At 50.0% G+C, this 19511-nt stretch overlaps 3 protein-coding genes across 3 annotated transcripts; 1 reads left to right on the plus strand and 2 right to left on the minus strand.

Moving 5' to 3' along the window:
• Positions 1-4131: 4131 nt before the first annotated feature.
• Positions 4132-11802, minus strand: CABS01_10217 (KR domain-containing protein; the record flags this gene model as incomplete). Its single annotated transcript, XM_060543573.1, has 4 exons — positions 4132-5575; positions 5633-6333; positions 6398-11707; positions 11767-11802. The coding sequence occupies 4 exons, from the start codon at positions 11800-11802 to the stop codon at positions 4132-4134; spliced, it is 7491 nt and encodes a 2496-aa protein (XP_060399255.1).
• A 1683-nt stretch (positions 11803-13485) lies between these two features.
• Positions 13486-15036, minus strand: CABS01_10218 (methyltransferase; the record flags this gene model as incomplete). Its single annotated transcript, XM_060543574.1, has 5 exons — positions 13486-13687; positions 13751-13996; positions 14058-14259; positions 14339-14839; positions 14967-15036. The coding sequence occupies 5 exons, from the start codon at positions 15034-15036 to the stop codon at positions 13486-13488; spliced, it is 1221 nt and encodes a 406-aa protein (XP_060399256.1).
• A 3284-nt stretch (positions 15037-18320) lies between these two features.
• On the plus strand, positions 18321-19211 carry CABS01_10219 (uncharacterized protein; the record flags this gene model as incomplete). The annotated part of the gene is made up of 1 exon (XM_060543575.1): positions 18321-19211. The coding sequence occupies one exon, from the start codon at positions 18321-18323 to the stop codon at positions 19209-19211; it is 891 nt and encodes a 296-aa protein (XP_060399257.1).
• Between the last annotated feature and the right edge of the window lie 300 nt (positions 19212-19511).

The following is a 19511-nucleotide window of genomic DNA, read 5'->3' on the forward strand; positions in this document are numbered from 1 at the left end:
TTGAACTTTATATGGAAAATGAAGACTCTATAATAGCTTTGTGACTTCACTGTCGTACATTTCAAAACATCAAGAACAACAAAGGTCGGCGAGAGAGGATGAACTGTTGAGCCGCTCGGTGCTGAGGAATTACCGTCATATGCGCCAAAGACAGAAGTCGGTGGTTCGCTGAGAAATCGGCTTAATTCATTGCGTCTGGCGCTGCTTGCGACGCCGATGTGTACTCCGATTCTTGGCCAAGACCATACCGGTTTCGACCGGTGGCTTTGTACTATGCTGATGGCTGCATACGGCGCACGAATTGTGCAAGCAGTATTACAAAGGTAAGAGCGCACTTGTTAGTCAGGGTGCATTACTAACTTACTTACCAAACTTACCAAGTGGGAAAATTAACCTACCTCTGTGGGACAGAAAGACAGGATGACAAAATACAAATGATGACTCAATCCCCAAGCACCAAAGCCTGATACTCTCGCGCCTTCGCTACCTATTTCGCATCAGACGGCGAACATGGTGCGGGTCGTCTGAGATCATTTTGCCGCTCTGGCACCAGCCGGTTACTGGAAATTTGTCTCAAAACTGTGAGATGCCGTAGTGCCCGTAACTGAGTGGCTGGTTCGTCAGGCCATCGCTGACCAAGGTCTGCATGCCAGAAGGATCCGAACCCCTGCCGACACGCGGTCTAATGTTGCTCACGGTGGTCTCGCCGACTCGCCGACACGGCGGATACCACCCTAGGACACGGCCACAAAGTCCCAAGCGGCGTCAACTCAGTCGCCGATCGTGGGGTTAGCGGCTCAATGTCGGTTATTCCATGGTGCGTCCTCCATCGCCTTATTACCCTCATGACGGCGACAGGTCCGTTCACGTTGATAGGCACTTTATGCCCCTTTCTAGTTGTGGCTGCAGCTGAGCGTCAAGGTTCGGTTAATTTGGGCTGGAATTTCGAGCGCCTTGCATGATTGCTGTCCAAGACATCCCTACTGTAATCACTCATACCAGATAGTCGGTATTTGTACGGAGTACTACAGTGTACGGATTGCAGAACACTGACGCCACCAGAGTATTGTCTCTATCCCATCTCAAGTCAGCATCGGATGGAAGTCAAGGACCTCTCAACTCAGTGACAAACGTAAGAGACAAGCACGAATTTTGAGATGATTGTGCGCCGAGAGTAGCCCACAACATGCTTTGTAGATTTGCGGTCTCTCGGGAACATATTTTTCAATGACGAAGAGTACCAACACATGTCGTAATGAGCGATGCCGCAATGGATTATTAAACTTACTCTGGGCCGTTTTGTGGATATTGTGGTTCCCGTCAAGTCCCCAGTCAGAACAGCGATACACTGGGCTATTGCGCGTTTACAAAGTGTGAATATTGAGCACCTGCAGGGAGATAACAGTGGAGGAACGGCAATATGTGTGACTTCCGTTCAACGTCATGCCTCTGAACAGCCCAACATCACTGTAGTAGGTACACTTTTAGACTGATTTCCGGTATTGAATCGTTCTTCATCTATACTCTACATCCCGGCCACACTCCGTGAACTGTGTTAGTATTCGAATGCTATTGTAGTTACGAGAAGCAACATGCTCCGAAAGATACAAACTCAAAGTGCCAGCCTGCCTACAGCATAGCCGGGTCGAACCTTTTATACTTATTGACACTCGCACTCTAGACTGGAAAACACAAGCGCTCGTCCCATCTCCATGATCCATCTCAATGCGTCTAGACCAAACCAGATGTTATTGACTCATTCACAAATTCTAGGCCTTCGTCTGCAGTTTCGAATCGAATCATTGTCAAGGTTTGCTGCCAGGAATCTCTTCCTTGAGGATATGTGCATTTTTCTAAGGATCCACGACGACAGTTGACTATTTGGAGGTGCAGCCGTAGACGTAGCACCCTCGCTCACCGATTGCAACATCCCCACATAGATGCTGCACCTCTTGTTATCCAAATTCCTCAAGAAACCAATCCGTATTTTCGTTAAAGGTCAACGTGGTGAGATTGTGGCGAAAACGCGGCACTTCGACAACCGTTCACCGCCTCGGACGCTTTGCGTAGACGCCAGAACCTTCAAATTGTATGATGCCTTTATCGGCGAATCTCTCGTGCAAGTGTCAGAAACTGGTTGTCGATAGTCAAACGATATCCTTGCCTCTCTATTGTGAGGGATATGCAAGCCCATCGGCGGCCGCTCGGACAATGTCCGCCCCAGAAGGAATTCAAAAAGACAACGGGCTAGGAGCCGATCAACTCTAATGCAACACTCTCCGAGTTCGACTTGGCAGCGGCGATTTGAGACGAATGTTATCTACACCGATACTGCCGGTGAAGCTGGACGTGCGTATCCGTACCCTACATGTTGGGATAAAATGCTTGGGCGTGAATTGCCGACCTCGGCACCCGACTGGGGCGTCGGCAGGGGTGCCATCCTCGGTAGAGTGTCCGGCATCAGACAAGGTTGAAAAGGGGTTCAAGTCCGAGAGTTTGATTACTACGGTATGGAACTTTCGGACGCGAGTGCCAGAGCGACCTTCTTTTTGAGAGTGGTTAGTAGCATGTTGAGCATGTTAAAGGGTACGATACCCGTGGACAGATATGGTTAACACTAGGGGCAAGAGGTCTATACGGAAGAACGGATGTGAGAGTGCAAAGCGAATATCAAGGTGGACTCGCGGTGGGTGGGTATTAGAAAACATGTCGCTTTTGGAAACCTGGATCGGAGTCTTACCGGCCAATCCATAATCAAATCCCGACTTTCTTGTCAAGGTACAGTTAGGCTACTACCTAAGATAGGCAATCAAGTGTCTCACAAGTGAAATTCAGAAACCCGGCGATTGCAATATTGATCGTCGTGACTTCCGCTTTCGTCAAATTGACTCTTCTCCATTAAGAATTCTACTTGATAATTCGGCCGAATCCGATGAATGCATTGTAGCGATTTGCGTCTGTGAGGTGCGGCCTTGTAAGAGTGTAACGGACCTCAAATGACAGATCGATGTTTGCGTCTCTTCTTGCTTGCTACTTAGCCGGGCTTAATTCGACAGCTAACCCTGCTAGAGTGACATTTCCACCGCCTCACTATCAGAAAAATGAGAAGTATGTAGGGAATTTGGGTATTTCTTGCTTCAAATTTACTTGATCGCTGGAGACTGAATTGCGGGCTGATTGTATGTATGTTACCAAATTAGATGGCGGAGGCAAGGGTCTCTATTCATTGCCCTTTTTGAGTTTGGTTGCCAATCATAGGATGGGACCAATGTCAGGAAAGGGACCAGACACCTGTTTGTGTGTGACATGACATGATAAGAGGATTGGCTATTCGAATATGGTGAGCATGCCAAGAAAACTTACTACATGGGTGATGAGTATGTAGGTATTGGAAGGAGAGACTACGGATCGGCTCCGTGATAAATTGGAGCGGAGTCTAAGGAAGCTTGAACCATTCGATTGATCCCAGTTTGGATAATCCACATTATCATTGCAACCAGTAGTTGAACTTCGTATGCACCCGTTTCCGACAGTCTTTGGTTGCTTTCTCGGGGTTGAACGGATACGCCGTGTGGGTCTCGGTTCGGGAGAAACACGGCGGCGCGGTAAAAACACCGGCGGAAATTCAGCGGGGGTTTAGCGGAGATTCCAATGCAGTTTGGTACTTCTTTGCGGTACTAGAACTGAGGTCAAAAAGAACATCTCAGGAACTGTAAACCCGTTCATACTAAATGTATAGCCGCATTGCCGGAGCATGGTCCCGGGAAAGTCATTCTGTACATACACGAAGCGCGAAATTTCACGCCAGAAAATGGCTTGAGTTTTCCACACACAAGAATGATAGTCGAGACAGAGACTTTAAAGCAACTTAAAGCCTTTCGAGTTTGCACGTCGTACCCACGGATATTCTCGCTGTACTGCTTATGCTGCTCCCGAAGTTGGATGGCAGCGCAAAGCAGAGAGATGTCTGGAAAGGCAACAATTAGCGCCACTGTCATCGCCTGTCTCGTTAGATTGATCACACAGATGATAAGGAAAACTCAGAGCATTCTAATCAAGGGGCCGTGGATACCAGACTGTAAACCTAAGGTAAGTATAGTTTGTAGTCCCAACGCCTAAGGGCTGGTACTATCAAGGCATCTTCAGCTTCAAGTATCCCTCAGTGTCATGTTTCCCGCCGGGCTCCTGGCGCTCATCTCCTGCTTCCCCCACAAGCTCTTTCAAACCCCTCACTGCTCTTTCTCCGAGGGCTAATAAGCTGCCCATGCCGAGCATTTCCAAAACACTAACTTCAAATCCAAATACCCCTTTCCACCACCCGCGCATTTCTACCGCCACCAAGCTATCGAGTCCAGCATTTTGAAGCGACATGCTCACGTCAATCTCTTCTTCGTTATCAACCGGCTTCAACAGTAAGTGGAACAACTGTACCGCAATCTGTCTTGCAATAAACTTCGAGGCTTCCGACGAAGCCAAGATGGATATGTCAGCAGTTGCGGATTTCAAGAATGCAGAGAGAGCACCTTGATCAGAAGAACTGCTGGCTGCAGCTTTCTGACTGTTTTCCAAGTTGAAGTAGTATCCCATTCGTCGATCTTCTCTCCATGGGACTCTGTTCGCGGGGTCACTCAAAGATGTGAGACTGCGATGGCCGATCACGACCTGAGCGTTGTTGACAAAGAAAGACGCTCTTGGGCAATGAGCACTGGGTTCGGGGACCCTGAGAATCAATGCCAGGGCGTCCAGCAGTTGAGGTATTTTGATGCCGTAAATACCTTGTCCCATCAGTCTCTCCATTAATATAGGGTTGTCAGCCAGATATCCCGAGTCCATCATAGCGCCAACGTCAACGACACCGGCCTTCAGGCCCAAACTCTGCCGGTACTGAACGAAAGCGTCAAGAAACGTGTTGGCTCCAGCATAGTTGGCCTGTCCTCTCTGCCCATAAGTACCGGAGATGGAGCTGAAGAGCAAAAAGAAATTCAATTCCAGGCCTGCGTTGATACAGGCGTGATGGAGGTTCCACGTCCCCTTGACCTTTGGGTCTGCTGCTGCTGTCCACTCGTCATGGCTCATATTGGCAAAGCTTTGGTCTCGCAGGACCATCGACATGTTGATCACGCCGCGGACTGGGCGCGATGCCGCTTTGATGGCTTGTTCGACATCCGCTAGCGAGCTGATGTTTCCTCGAACGGTGATGGCTGAGCATCCCTGGGCTTCGAGCTCGGCGACAAACCTTTGGTCCTCTGCTGTCTCTCCGCCTTGTCGGGACAAAAACACCAGATGCCTTGCACCATGCTCGATCATCCAGTTAGAGACTGAACGTCCAAGACCGCCCAATCCGCCAACAAGGAGGTAGCTGGAGTCGCGATCAAATGAGGGCTGGCCGCTTGAAGTAGGCCCGACTGCTTGAGTCTTCTTCATTGACTCCATCGTGACCACAATTTTGCCGATGTGCTGGCCCTTTTGCATGTACCTGAAGCACTCTTCCACCATGTCGGCGCCGAAAACCTTTGTTGGCGTGATCGGGCCAATGTGCCCCTGCTCATAGTACTCGACGATTCGTCTCAATAATCTATGTAGTGATCTGTCAGTAAAGTCAATGCATCCCACGAACTACAGGCATTCATACCTGTTTCCTTCTTTGGGCTTGATTTCGATCAGATGTCCAAGATCAACCCCGTGATAACTTCGGTTAAGCTCGAAAACATTTAGTGCGAGCTTACCATTCCCGATGAGGTCACGTTTCCCAATCTCGATCATCTTACCGAATTCCGCAACGCAGTTCCATGAGGCATGTAACAGCTCTCCGCTGAGAGAGTTGAGCACAACATCCACACCCCGACCGCCAGTCAAGTCCTTGATACCCACAAGGAAAGAATCGTTCCGAGAATTGAGGATTCGGTCTCTGGGAATTCCATATGTCGACTCAAGGTATTGCACCTTTTCATCACTCCCCACGGTGCAGTAGATTTCTGCACCCACCATCTTGCAGATCTGGATTGCCGCAAGGCCGACACCTCCACAAGCAGAGTGAATCAAGATAGAATCTCCCTCAGTGAGACGACCAATGTCAAGTAGGCCATGAATCACAGTCGAAAATACGCATGGCATGGTAGCAGCATCTTGGAATGCCAACGAGTCGGGAATCTTGACGCATAACTTCTCCGAGATTGTGATGCCAGTGGAGAAGCAGCCGCCGCCAAAGACAAAGACTTTGTCGCCGGAGACAAGAGTTGTAACGTCGGGTCCAGTCTCGCGGACTATTCCAGCGGCTTCTAGACCGAGACTGCTCATGGTTGAGTCGACGATGCCCATGGCTATGAGAACGTCCTACAAACTGTCAGTAATCCATCACATGTAGTGTTACTTTGAAGCGTAAGAATATCATACTTACCTTGAAGTTCATGCCGACGGCTTTGGCTTCAATAAGCACATGATCACCCCCCAATGGCTGTTTTGCCTTTGGTAACCAGTCAAGCGTGTTTAGACGACCATATCTACAGACGCGTAGATCATGAATCAAGTCGACAGGATCTGAACGACACGCTTGCAGTTCATCCTTGATATTGATGGGATATAATCTGGGAATGTGTACGGTCCCGTCCAATATGCTGTACTCGTACTCCGACGAGCTTCGTGTCCCATAGCGAGGTCTCTGGAACTTGTCTATAACCTGCGAAATAGCGCTGAGCGAAGACGAGTTGATCTTCTCGACTTCACAAGTTGCAAAGTCTAAGCTCAGTTCATTCCTGATAGATCGTGCAGCGCCGATAGTCTGCCCCCATCGTGGGTCGAAGCACTTGAGTTGAGAAGAGCCGGTAAGCCAAAGGATTCTAGCCTGTTGATTCGAAGCCTGTGTGACTAGTCCACGGAACTTATTGAATGCCTCCGGGCTGATACCATCGAAGAATGGCGTCTCAAGATCAAGCACCGAGATGAAGTCGCGTGGTTCAGATGGAAGACCCTCCGAGATGTCGTGTAGAGTCACACTCGGCGAGCCTTTTTCCGTCAGAACGTCTCGCAGGGTTTTTCCGAAGCCCAAAGAAGTTAAGTCATGCAATATCGTGACACCTCTGGGAGTAGTGGCGGCTGGCATAGGCCTGGCTATCATGAAAGCAAGCAAGTTGTTCGGACGGTCGGAGTCATAGGCAACGTCCTCGAGGCCATCGAACCCAGCATTCCTGAGTTCTACCTCCCAACGCTCCGGCGAAACATGTGGCTGGTCTGGTCTTTGGTCCTGAGCTCCAAGCCACCAGCCTGGAAGAACACCCATGACGAAATTGAGCGGTAAGGCATCGTATGACAACTCTTCCATGTATAGTCTCCCTTGGGGCTGCAGAAGTTTGCGGACGTTGACTAGAGTCTCCCTCAGACTTGGAGTAGCATGAAGAACGTTGGCCGCAACCACCAAGTCATAAGTCCCAGGCTCAATACCTTGCTCGGTTGGGTCTTTGGATATGTCAAGCACCTTGAAAGACATGTTCGAAGAGGAGCTAAATCTTTCTTTCGCAGCCGAGAAGAACCCGGCAGAAATGTCGGTATATGTGTATTCGGAATACAGCGGTGCGCCTGTCGGTCCTCTCAGCCAGTCAAGAACTTTGCTTGTAGTTCCACCCGTCCCAGCGCCAACCTCTAAGATTCTGAGATTCGGCTTTGAGTGGCCAAGTGCTCGGAAGAATGGCTCCCTGTTTGTGATGTTCAAGGAGTCGTAGACAGAGGTCAAGATATTGTTCGGCAACAAAACCTCGAGAGGCTCAGTTTCGCCTCTGAAAATCGGAACAATGTGTTTCAGAACGACACGCATCGCAACATCGAGAGGACCAAAAAGACCCAAATCAATGCCATTACTGTTTAGATCTCGAACATCTGGTAGTACTGGTTGCTGTTGCATCCAAGCGTGGAATCTTGATAGATGCGGCTGCACACTCACCACACCCTCTAATCGTCTCAAGGCCTCCTTGATATAAGACAGCGTGAGATCTCGGGTAAGGCTGAAGGTTTTCTGTTGAGAACGAGGCTCGATCAGGTCCGAGATCTTGAGGAAATTGATATCCGCCTGCCAGAAAATCCTTGCTCCTGCATGAGGATCGATATCTTCTTCCGCTACGTCGTTTTCAAGCGGACTTAGTTTTACGCCCTTGAGTGAGAGGGCCATTCCTTCTTCAGAATCAAGGCCAAATCCCCTTCCTAAAAGCAATCCTCGTGGGGTCTGAGTTGCCTCGACCTCCATCCGTACCTCAGAATCACAATCGTAAAGATCAAGGGCTTCGATGAATGTCGGGACGTTCATGATGTTGAGTTTATGGCCAATGCCCTTCATTGCAGCAACGCTGAATAATTGGAGAAAGAAGTCTACTTTCGTTGGGTGAATTGCGTAGTGGGAGTCGTTTTGAATGGTATGTGTTGCTGTACCAGCAGACACATTCTCTGTCGGAGAGCAAGTGACGTCCGACAAGCCTTGAAAGTAAGGGCCGTAGTTGGCGCCGACATTGCGAAGAGCTTGGTACCATCTGCCAGAATTGACATCGCGCGGAAGGTCCCGAAGAGGTCTCTTCAAGGCTTGAGCCTTGTCTTCAAGAGCTTTGACTTGCCCGCTGCAATGCTTCATCCAAGTGGAGCCATTGAAGGAGGTAACTGTGAAATCCCACCAAGGACTATCGAGGCTGTCTGTAAGCTTCTCTTTCCGGAGACTCGTAATGACTTCCGTTGCTTTATTCGCACTCAAGACCATTGCCATGTCAATGACAATGTTGCGCATGGAGTAGCCGGCGAAGCTTTCCGTGCTGAGTTGCCTTGCAGCTTCCCCAGCCATACCAATGTAGCCTGCGCATGGAAAGATGACGTTGCCCTTGATGTTGTGGTCGGAAATCCATGGTACATGGTCCAAGGACAACATGTTGCGAAACACCGGCTCATTGAGACTGCTTTCCGGGACCCTTATGCCGAGAATCTCGTGTTTTGGAAACCTTCGGTACCGCCACTCATCGGAAATGCGACTTGAAAAGAGCAACGAGTGATCATGATGCCATGGATATGAGGGCATGTCTGCTACCACATTGGCAGTTTGTTCGGGATTGGTGAGAAGGTTGAAGTCAATTTCCATGCCGAGTTGCCAGAGTTGTCCAAGAGCTGCCAAGAAAGACTCTGTCGCGTTCTTTGCCCTCACGAGACAGGATGCGTAGGATAAGTTCATGGAGGATTGCGCAAGAATCTGCCGTAAAGGACCGGCCAAGGCGGAGTGTGGCCCAACTTCGAGAAACACTAGGTGATTGCTACTATGAGTCTTGTGAGCTTCAATCAACTCAGTTACAGCTGCGTTGAAAAGCACCGGAGATTCAAGGTTCGACCTCCAGTAGTGCGCATCAGCCACCCAATCCGTAGGCAGTAGACTGCCCGTCACTGAAGAGAACATTGCAGGAGAAGATGTGGCCATAGACTTTGAGGCGTCAATATGAGGAGATGTCAAAGTGAGGTATCGATCTCCCACTTCCTGCATATGGTGAGAATGGTATGCGGTATCGACCTTGAGTAGACGAGCGAGGGCCTCGGGCTTTGCCGCCCGAATTCGTGTGAGAACTGCCTCAACGAGATGAGTATCGCCAGAAATTGTGACACTTGAAGGCGAGTTCTCGCAAGCGATCCCGACGCCTGGTCGCAGGAACGGAGTTACATCAATTCGACCCATCCCTACTGCAGCCATGGCACCCGACTTGGTGACTTCTGATGAGACGACTCCGCGGTAGTATGCCGCTGCAATCGCCTCGTTCGATGTCAGCTTTCCGCAAGCATAAGCAGCAGCCATCTCTCCAGAAGAGTGGCCGATGACAGCAAACGGTTTAATGCTCGCTGTGGCTCGGAGGGTATCTACTAGGGCAATCTGTACAGCAGTGCAAAGCGGCTGAGAGATACAGGCTTCGTGCAGGCGACTCGACTCTTTTGGCTTGTGAAGCTCATCCATCAAAGTCCATGACGGCCCATCCGGAAGCAGACTCAAGACTTTGTCCATATGCCGAATCGATTGTGCGAATACTCGGTTGCTCAACATTAGCTCTAGCGCCATGCCTGGCCACTGAGCTCCTTGACCAGTGAATACAAGAGCGAGATCCGCAGGGGTGCTGGGTGACTTCGCAAATGTCGACGTACTGAGCTCGACCCCGTTTCCCATGATTGAAAATGCCCGGTGCGGTAGGTGACTGCGGCGGGTGGCGAGGGTGTACGCTATATCGTTGAGAGAATCCGGATGTTCGGCGATATACTTTTGATTGTTGACAACTTGTCGTCTCAATGAATCGGCCGTGTTGGCAGAGTATGCCATGAACTGTGCCTGGTCCCAAATCCTTGACATTGAGTTTGGAACAGATGGGCGCCCAAAGCGACCAAGAAAGCTCGCCGCAGACTCGATCACAACGTGTGCATTGGCACCTCCGATTCCAAAAGAGTTGACAGATACTCGCTCAATTCTGTCTTCAGGCCAGGGTATTGGTTCAACTGGAACTGTGAGATTCTTCTCCTCGAACGGAATCTTCGGATTAGGATGGTCAAACTTGATATTAGGGGGAATAGTCCTGTGCTCTAAGGCCATGATGGACTTGATGAGCGATGTGATGCCTGAAGCGCCCTCTGAGTGACCAATGTTGGGCTTACAAGAACCGATGTGAACTCCAGAGTCACCAAACACCTTTGCAATGGCTCTCGTTTCGATGGGATCGCCCGCGGGAGTACCGGTGCCATGACACTCCACGAATCCTGTCAGGGCAATATCCGATGCACTAATCGCTGCCATGCTATAGGCACGACGGATCATCGCTTCGTGACTTTCGAAACTCGGGATTGTCAAGCTCGGTGTTTTGCCGTCTGCGTTGGATGATGTTCCCCGAATAACGGCACGAATCGGATTGGCGTCTCGAATGGCATCGCTCAGTCGTTTGACGTAGACAACATTGACAGCTTCTCCTCGGGCATAGCCGTCGGCAGCCGCATCAAAAGTCCGGCATGAGCCGTTCGGCGAGAGAACTCCTTGCTCAGACATGCTAACGTATAGCCCAGGTGCCAAGATGAGATTGGATCCTGCAACGATTGCGGCATTGCACTGACCGTGCTGGATAGACATGCAGGCCTCGTGAAGCCCAATGAGGGCGGAGGAACAGCCGGTTCTGATGGTCATACTTGGTCCCTTGAGGTCGTACTCATAGGAAAGCCGATTAGACAGCATGAAGTCTCCGTAGCCGGTAATCTTGTACTGGCCAACAACTTCGCTATCCTTGGTTAAAGTCTCGAGCCAGTCTTCACCAAAGCACCCAACGAAAGTCCCAATCGTCTTGCCGCGATGATTAACTTCACCGGCACTTTCCAGGCACTCTCTAGTCAGCTCGAGGAGTAGCCTTTGCTGAGGATCAGCTCTCTCAACCTCGTTTTTGGGCATTCGGAAAAACGTAGTATCAAGCGCCCCAAGATCGACGGAGTCATCTAGGAAGTATCCATGCTGGGTCTTGATGTGACCAGGTTTTCCGATATCAGAGTAGTAGCTGGATGCATTGAACCTGGATTTAGGAATCTGGCATCGGGCATCTTTCTTATTCACTAGGAATTGCCAGAACTCTTCAGGAGTTGCGATGCCACCAGGTAGTCTCAACGCCATGCCGCAAATCGCAATGGGCTCCATAGCAGTTGGCGGAGCATCAGCTGACCCCAATTGCCCATTTGGCTGCAAGAAAATCGCGTATTAGAGATGGTTTTTCAGATTCATTATGGGGAGAGACCTACAGGCGTTTCTGCAATTGATTCCATGAATGGCGCCATGGTATAATTATCAACGACTGCCCAGAGTTGTGGCTATGTCTTGTTTCGCAACCAAACGTGTAAATTGGGTAACGAAAGTTAGATCTGATGAACCTATCTGATGAATATGAGCACTTTAGGCGGGCAAGGACAAGCTTTAGTAACTTCTCATTCTGACTGTCATACCAGCAAAAGTAAGTAGTGACATACTTTTGCCATTATAGGCATTTGTTGGCTTGGCGTCAGCAATCTTGGTCAAAGGAGATCTTGGCAAGGTTGTTTGATTCCTAAACGTAGATAATACTGTCTGAAAGAGGTAAAAAACTGTGGATGAATACGCGTCTGGACTCAAGTCATCCTGATGTGCAGTAGATCGTAGGTCGACTATCGAAAGCCGCATATCCGCCTCGGGTGAAACAATGGCGCTGATACGTCCAAAGTCCACAAACATCCGACGTCAGGCTTTCGGAGGTAGGGCTGGGCCGTGAAATATTGGACGAAAGATCCAACGTCAGCAAAGGCTCCTCCCGACCAACCTGCACCAAAGTTCCTATTTTCCGCCCCTTACTGGTACCAAGACTGTTTGCTTATCATGCCGAGCCGTCGTAGATGCAATCTGAGTAATGATAATGTCTTTCATTTCTGTGAAGTGGAGCGGCGGGGCAAGATTCAAGAGAATTAGGTTCTTAGGGTATCTCGTATCGCATTTTGATGTCAGTGATGCCAAATCACTGGCATCTTTTACATCTCTGAAGTCGATATGGACTGTGTCGCAATAGACTCTGGAGAACTCAGTGACTAATCAGAGAGAGCCTGGGGTACCTGCAGAGTAATGAATTCAAGCCATCCGTAAGGGACTTTGGTCGATAAGAACATGCTGGTTATTGTTGAAGGATTCAGATGGCAAACTATCGACAAGCACCTGTTCAATCACAGCTAATGCCCCCAGACCCCGTGTTCCCTTTCCGGCAAACGTTAGTTCCGCACCGCCGCAAAACCCCGGCAGTGTCTGGCTTGAGAGTGCGACTTTTGTTACTTTTGTGGCGGTGCCGGTTCCAACATCTAAGCTGGCTGGATTTTGCGCCGGTAGAAATCTTCAGATCCTGAATGTGGGCGTTCTGCTCCGTTTTGGGCATGCCGCATACCTAAATACCGACTGGAGGGGTTAGGGGTATGAAAAGGAACATCTCGGCAAGAGACACTCCGTCTTCGGACCTAGAACATCTGAGGTACAAAGTCAGCTCGATGCTAGTCCCTGAGCCTTAGATCAAATGGGGGCCATGCGCACCTGATCAGGAAGCATGTGGCATGATAAATATCCCTAGCTGGCATTCCCAACGGCTCGCCTGCAGCCAAAGCCCTCTAAACGAATGAAAATCGCCAAGTAATGACGTGGCTTGATTGCCTCGAATCAGTGCACCCGTATCCTTGATGATGATGTGTTGGCAGCCCCGATTTCCCAGAAACGTAAAGACCAGAGCGCTGAAGCACTCGTCAATATGGAAATGCATCCCCATCATGACGATTAGTCGAGTTTCAGGATTTATAAGTATTCACCGAAACACTCCCGTCAAGAAGGAGGATACGTGCAATCAAACAGGTTTTTATGAGCCCGACTTTGCGTTCCGTCGCTATCCCTCTCCAACCCAGTCGCCGTGCTAGCCGATGGCTTTTCCTTCGTTCTGCGATCCCCCAGTGCCTTGTTCACAAAGGCTTTTGTCCACTCCAGAAATGCATCATACCGTAAGCATGTACATTAGGGTCTCTCATGGCATTCCGACATTCGGCGAAGAGAACTTCCATCTCGATCTTACTCCATCCCAACATCTGAAAGTGGATTGCACCTACTACTGGGAAGAATTCTTCGCAGGCGGTACGGTAATACATGCCAATTAGTCGCATAATTCTGAGAAAAGGAGATTGTTAGTGCGTCACGAATCATATGTTTGGACTTTCTGACGGCACCTACTTATCCCTGGGCCATGTGCCATACGGTAACTTCACTGTGTGATGTTGGATGTTGACGAATCCGGCCTGCTCCAAATACTGCCGTCCAAACACAGCGGCATGAGAATTTGTCCCAAACTTCGCGAATGCTTCTACGAGATGGTTCGTGAAGCGGACAAGGGGCCAGTCAGAAGGCATCGTGCCATCGTCACAGTGAACTTGGCCGTCAACATCCTGAAGTTCGACCCAGCCGCCGGGCTTCATGTGCCTACACGGTATAATTAATTCGAAGTACGGGAGAGGTGGAGATTTGAAGCCAAAGAACATACTCGAATGCATTCCGTAGCAGGCCAACGGGTGACTTGAGAACGGGCACCATATTTCGTAGGTGGACAAAGTCAAAATTTGTGCCGTTCAACCAAGTATCCTCAACATCATCTACTAAGAACTTGACATTCGGTGGTACCCAAACGGGCTGGATGGGGCTCAAGTCAAGGCCATGGATCTCCGCGCTTGGGAACAAATCGCCCACTATTTCCTCGGTTAGCTGTTCTAAATCCTTTCCGCGTGTTCTGGTTTCTCAGAGAGAGATTCAGATATTTTTACTCACTCTCAATTGCCCAGATACCAGTTCCCGTGCCGAGATCGATAATTTTCTGTGGGTTATCCCCGATAGGCGCAAAGTAAAGCTTCCCATCCGTGGCTTCCAGCATCATCGCATGCAACATGTCCTCGCGGTTCTGCTCCGTCTCGTCGTTGGGGATCGGGTACCGTCCGTGCCGGAACTTATGGTAACGCCGGCCGTGCTGAAAGCTATGCTCATAGACGCTAGAGTTCAGGGAGGTTGAGTCAGTCCTTTGACTCCTGTCGTCGGCTATTGACGATCCGTCAAAGACGCTGGGAGTAAATTCATCATCATCGTCGGTGCCGCCGGCCTCGAGGGGATGTTCGGCGGAGGGCCCGGCGAAGCTTTGTACAGGAGGGCCGGAAATGCTTGATTGGGCTGGAATTGGATCGGTTGATGTCGTCGTTGTATCGGAGACTATCGTCGTCGTCGTCGTCTGCTCCGTGCTTGAACCGCCAGCCGTAGGTGCGGCAGATGCTGACGCTGCTGTCTCTTGTTACTACCATCCTTCTGATAAGACGCGATCCGACGCGACAATTGTGATATCATTTGTTGTTTCGAGGTTTCAACTTCTATAGGGCCATCCCCAAATCAAAAAGTCAATTCAGCTCACCATCATCGTCGCGTCGCGAGCCCTCAGAAAGGCCCCTGCTAGGGCTTCCGGGATTGCTTGATGTGCCCATCGTAACAGCACGGCTAGGACCTTCTTGAGTGTATGCACTTAAGCTACCGCCGTACTCGGGCCTTTTGAGCTTAGTCCGCGTGAAATTCGAAGCCTCGCCAAGTTCTGTGAAACTGTTTGGAATGAGGGTGAGTGAGAGAATGACAATGTTTTGGTTGAGACTTTGCGTCGTAATCTCTAGCGGCCCTGGCTCCGAAGTTCAAGCTACCCTAGCCTGGATGACCCATGAATCGGACCACCCGTCAGTCAACCTAGTGAACGGGAAGTCTGTCCGAGTCAAGAGTGTGGAGGCGGGGTTGCTGAAAAAGTGCGTCCGGGTGCGCTCAGAGGTCTAGGCTTCCCATTCGTGCAGGGGATTAAGGTTTGGAGGATGGAATGCGTTTGTCTTACAGAGTACGGAGTACTCTTCCTCCTATCCTCTGTATGCTGGTTTCAAGGGACCCGACGAGATCGTGAGACATCTGGACTGGCGTAGATAACAGGAGGAGGCTGGCCAAGAAGCAGGCGCGGCAGATTTAGATAGCTCGCGAGGAAAATTATCCGGAAGGGGTCCATGGCTTATGAGCGACTGTCACGAAGGCCCCAGAAATTTGTCGGCCTGAGACACAACGCATACCGAACGCTCAGAGCATCTCGAAGAAGCTTATGAACGCTAGCAAGGGCAAGTGATGTCCTCCATGTTCCTGGCTTTCATTGACACGGATGAGGACATCGATCAAGGCTATACAATAGTGCGGACAAGCACCGTCGGGATAGGGACACGGGAAAGGTACATTCCTCTTCTGCGGTTTCTTCTGCGATTTCTTCTGGACGGCGACGGACCGCTACAGCGCTTGCGCTACGATCGTAATTGTGGCACCCGTCCACCTGCCAGACTGAGATTGAGAGAGGGGAATCAAGTCATTCTTGCCGTCGCCTCTGCCATTGATGACTGCAGCATTACCCTGGAGCCTGTAGGAATTGCTCCCTTGAACACCAGTCACTGTTCGCCTGTGAGACGTGCCTTGTACGGAGTACCTTAGTGCTGGTGGGACAACTGGTGGCGTTTATTGGGTCTCGTTAGGGCAGTTCAAGCCGGTATCATCCATTCCCAGGTGCCCGGTTATCAGGTTGATGACTCGAGTCGAGTACTGTTCTAGCCCTGCTGGGCCACTTCTTCCCACGCGCTGGACGGCCAATCCTCCGTGTCCCAGTTTACTGTCGATTCTTGACCGCTGAGTTACAGGTTCCCAGGTATGAACCTCAGCCTTGAGGAAACACGTCCGTTTTCGACTGAATCTCCATCGCTCGTCCCTGTCAATCGTATTCCATTACTGAGACTCTTGCGTCCCAGTTCCCTGCGGTCATCGAATGGTTGTTCCCCTCTATACATTCGTGTTTAGTGGACCAAACCGTCTCAGAATTCAAGCAACGTCATTATCGGATTGATCGACTGCGTCCTGACTTCCGAATCACCATGAGAGCCAAGGACCATTCATGTGCTTTATCTCCTCGGATACTCAAAACCATCGACCTGCATTGCATCCGAGGTGCGTATCTACCCACAATCTTTCGCTGTACCTATAGCTGGCAGGGCTGATATGTGATGAGTCGCACGGCGCCCAACTGCATCTCGCTCTACCGGGAAGTGGTAGCGGAGCTGATCGCAAAAAGCAACGGATGTTCAGGCCTCTATGCAGTCTCAACCCACACTGACCCCGATCTCCGGCGGTCGGCAATCAGATTTCCGATCCGTCTGCGCTTATCATGCTGTGTGACTCTCGGCATACAAATCCACCGATGAATTAGTATTCAAGATTGAGAAAAAGGAACTCCATGACAAGTGCATCCTTTTGATCATGACTCTGACGGTCAAAGTCGATAGATATTAGTCGAAAATGATTTGTAGCTTGCCACGTTACTCAGACCTCGCAGCGTGCAGCGGGGAAGCATCAATTAGCTGCCGGCCGGCCTGCTGCCTCGAAAGGAGCTTTCTCCGACCCTAATGCGTCCGTTGCATTCCCACCACTGCACTAGGCTCGGATACCATTTTCGAACTCTCGTGTACTTGAATTGACAGAAATACCCCAGCTCGCAGCCGGTTCAGGTGCCCACCTCGAGAGCACTTTAGTTCGATGTGGGAGCTCGATTGGCACGAACCCGTCGATTCAGACCCCTAACCACAAGGATTGCTCCAGGCTCGGTGGCTCTCCAAACTTGAGCATCAGTTCGGCCTTCGAAGCCAATCGAGATATTGAAGATCTATACAATGCTACGAGTCAGGGCTGGTCGCCGACTTAAAGCTTTCCCATTTCATAGTGTTCTGTCGAAAGCGAATTGGTGATTTACTCGATTCCTACCTCATCCCTGATTATGTTCATTTGAGATTGTCATAAGATAAGCAGTGGAAGGACCGATTTTGATGACACGTGATGTGCTGCCTCATCCAAGGCCTGTAAGACGGAGCAATAGAGACCGTCTGAAATCCGGTGATGGCATAGTTGTGTATTGTCGAAATGAAGAAGTTGCCAACAAGTTTCAACAAGGGTGCCCTCCTAAATCTATCGAATTGTTTTTTTCTCCACCCAACAATTGAGCAGGGCAAACCAAATGAAGAATCGCTACTTGCTCCCAAGATTAAGTAACAACACCAATTACAGTCACGTATACAGGACTGAATGTAGAATTTTAGTTAGATGAAATTTGCCAACTATCTTTCATATCGACGAGTCAAGTGTATTCACAGGTCCCAGTCCTAAACTTTCACAACCTGATGAATTAGTTGCCGTGCGACTAGATCCGTGCAAATAAACGACGTGAAAACATCCCTTAGCTCTGCACGGAATCTAGCAGCCGTTTGGTAAGGTGCGTCAAGCATTAGGTAGTACAAGTTTTACTTTGAACTCACGGGGATACACTATCGATCTTCTCCCGTGTTGCTGTAGAAGTCCCCCCGACAGTCGCCGATCTTATATTTGGGGCTGGGGAGTCTTCTGGCGTCGTTGATGGAAGCGGGCTGGGCAATGCCGCATTGGTGAAAACGCTATCGCATGATTGGGCACAGCGGTCAGACTCTGGTCAGGAGGTCAATAAGTCTGACCCTCAATCTCCCGAGCGGAAGTAATCGGGCCTCACTCGAATTCATTGAAGATTTGTCCAAATCGAACTTATTTTCTCACTCATATAAAATGCGGCGGTTCTTTGAGGCATAATCAAGATGTTCACTTCAGACCCTGCAGTATCTTGTGTTCTTGACCAATTATCACGACAGACTTCGCTATAATACAGTCTTCATGCTTTCACATCATGCCCTATTTCAAGCGCAACGAGAACATCTCCATCTATTACCTCGATGAGGGCCCGCAAGATGCACAAGCTGTCCTTCTCATTCCCGGCATCACCTGCGACCTCCACGATTGGAACTGGCAGGTACCCTTCCTTCTCACGCATGGCTTCCGCGTGATTACTCCTGATCCCAGGGGACAGGGACGTTCATCCGCTCCGGCACCTGCTCCGGACATCAAATCATACCCTGGGCCGGACGCTGACCCCGCCATCATTGACTACTATCCGCAGTCCGCTGCCTTGGACTTCATCGCCCTTCTGCAGCACCTCGATGTCTCCTCTGTCATCGTCATTGCTCATTCTCTCGGCACGGCCGTGGCGTACCACTTCGCAACTGTGAGGCCGGATTTGACGCGGGCAATGGTAATACTTGACCCGCTTCACTCGATCCCAAGTGAAACAGTGGACAAGTATCTCACCGATCCTCTGCAAACTTTGCAGAACCTTGCCATGCTCTTTGGTCCCGCTCTATATCCGCCTACGGTCCCTGCTTGGCACTTGACCTGGATAGGCAGACGTCGTTTGGCCGGAGATATGAACGTCATCTTGGCTCAGTCATACGCATGCCAAGTTGACCCAGAAGCAATTGGGAGGCGAGAGGTCTCCGCGGCTCAACACGATGGCAAGATTAAGTGCCCACGGTTGACTATGGGAAACAGCGAATATTGGGTCACAACGGAAAGAAGCTATTTGTCTCCCAGTAGTGAGTTCGACGAGATACATCTCGTAGAGGGTATCGGTCATTGGTTTCACCAGCTCAAGAGTGAGGAGGTCAATGGGTATATCCAACGCTGGTTTGAAAAGATTGGGCTGATTCCAGTGAAGGGAGACAACGAAAATGTTGAGGCCTAGCATGGGCGGATTTGATATCCATTGTATTATTAAATGTCCGACAGAAACAACTCTACTTGACCAAGACAGCGCAACATCCCATCGACTGTTGAATGACGTCGATACATAAGTACGTATCGTTACTGAGAGGTAAAACTAACCCTATGTTGTTCCTCAATACTCCAAGATATTCCCACCATTCCCTCCCAACGCACCCACCCGAATTACTTCGTTGTTAGAGAAAACTGGAAATCTATGTACCAACGTCATCCAGCCCAGCAGTTATGGGATATCCCCTTCTTCAATTATCTGCTACGCGTG

This window comes from Colletotrichum abscissum (genome assembly GCF_030869225.1).
Source record: "Colletotrichum abscissum strain IMI 504890 chromosome Unknown Scaffold_26.1, whole genome shotgun sequence".
In the NCBI taxonomy this organism is placed as follows: Eukaryota; Fungi; Ascomycota; class Sordariomycetes; order Glomerellales; family Glomerellaceae; genus Colletotrichum; species Colletotrichum abscissum.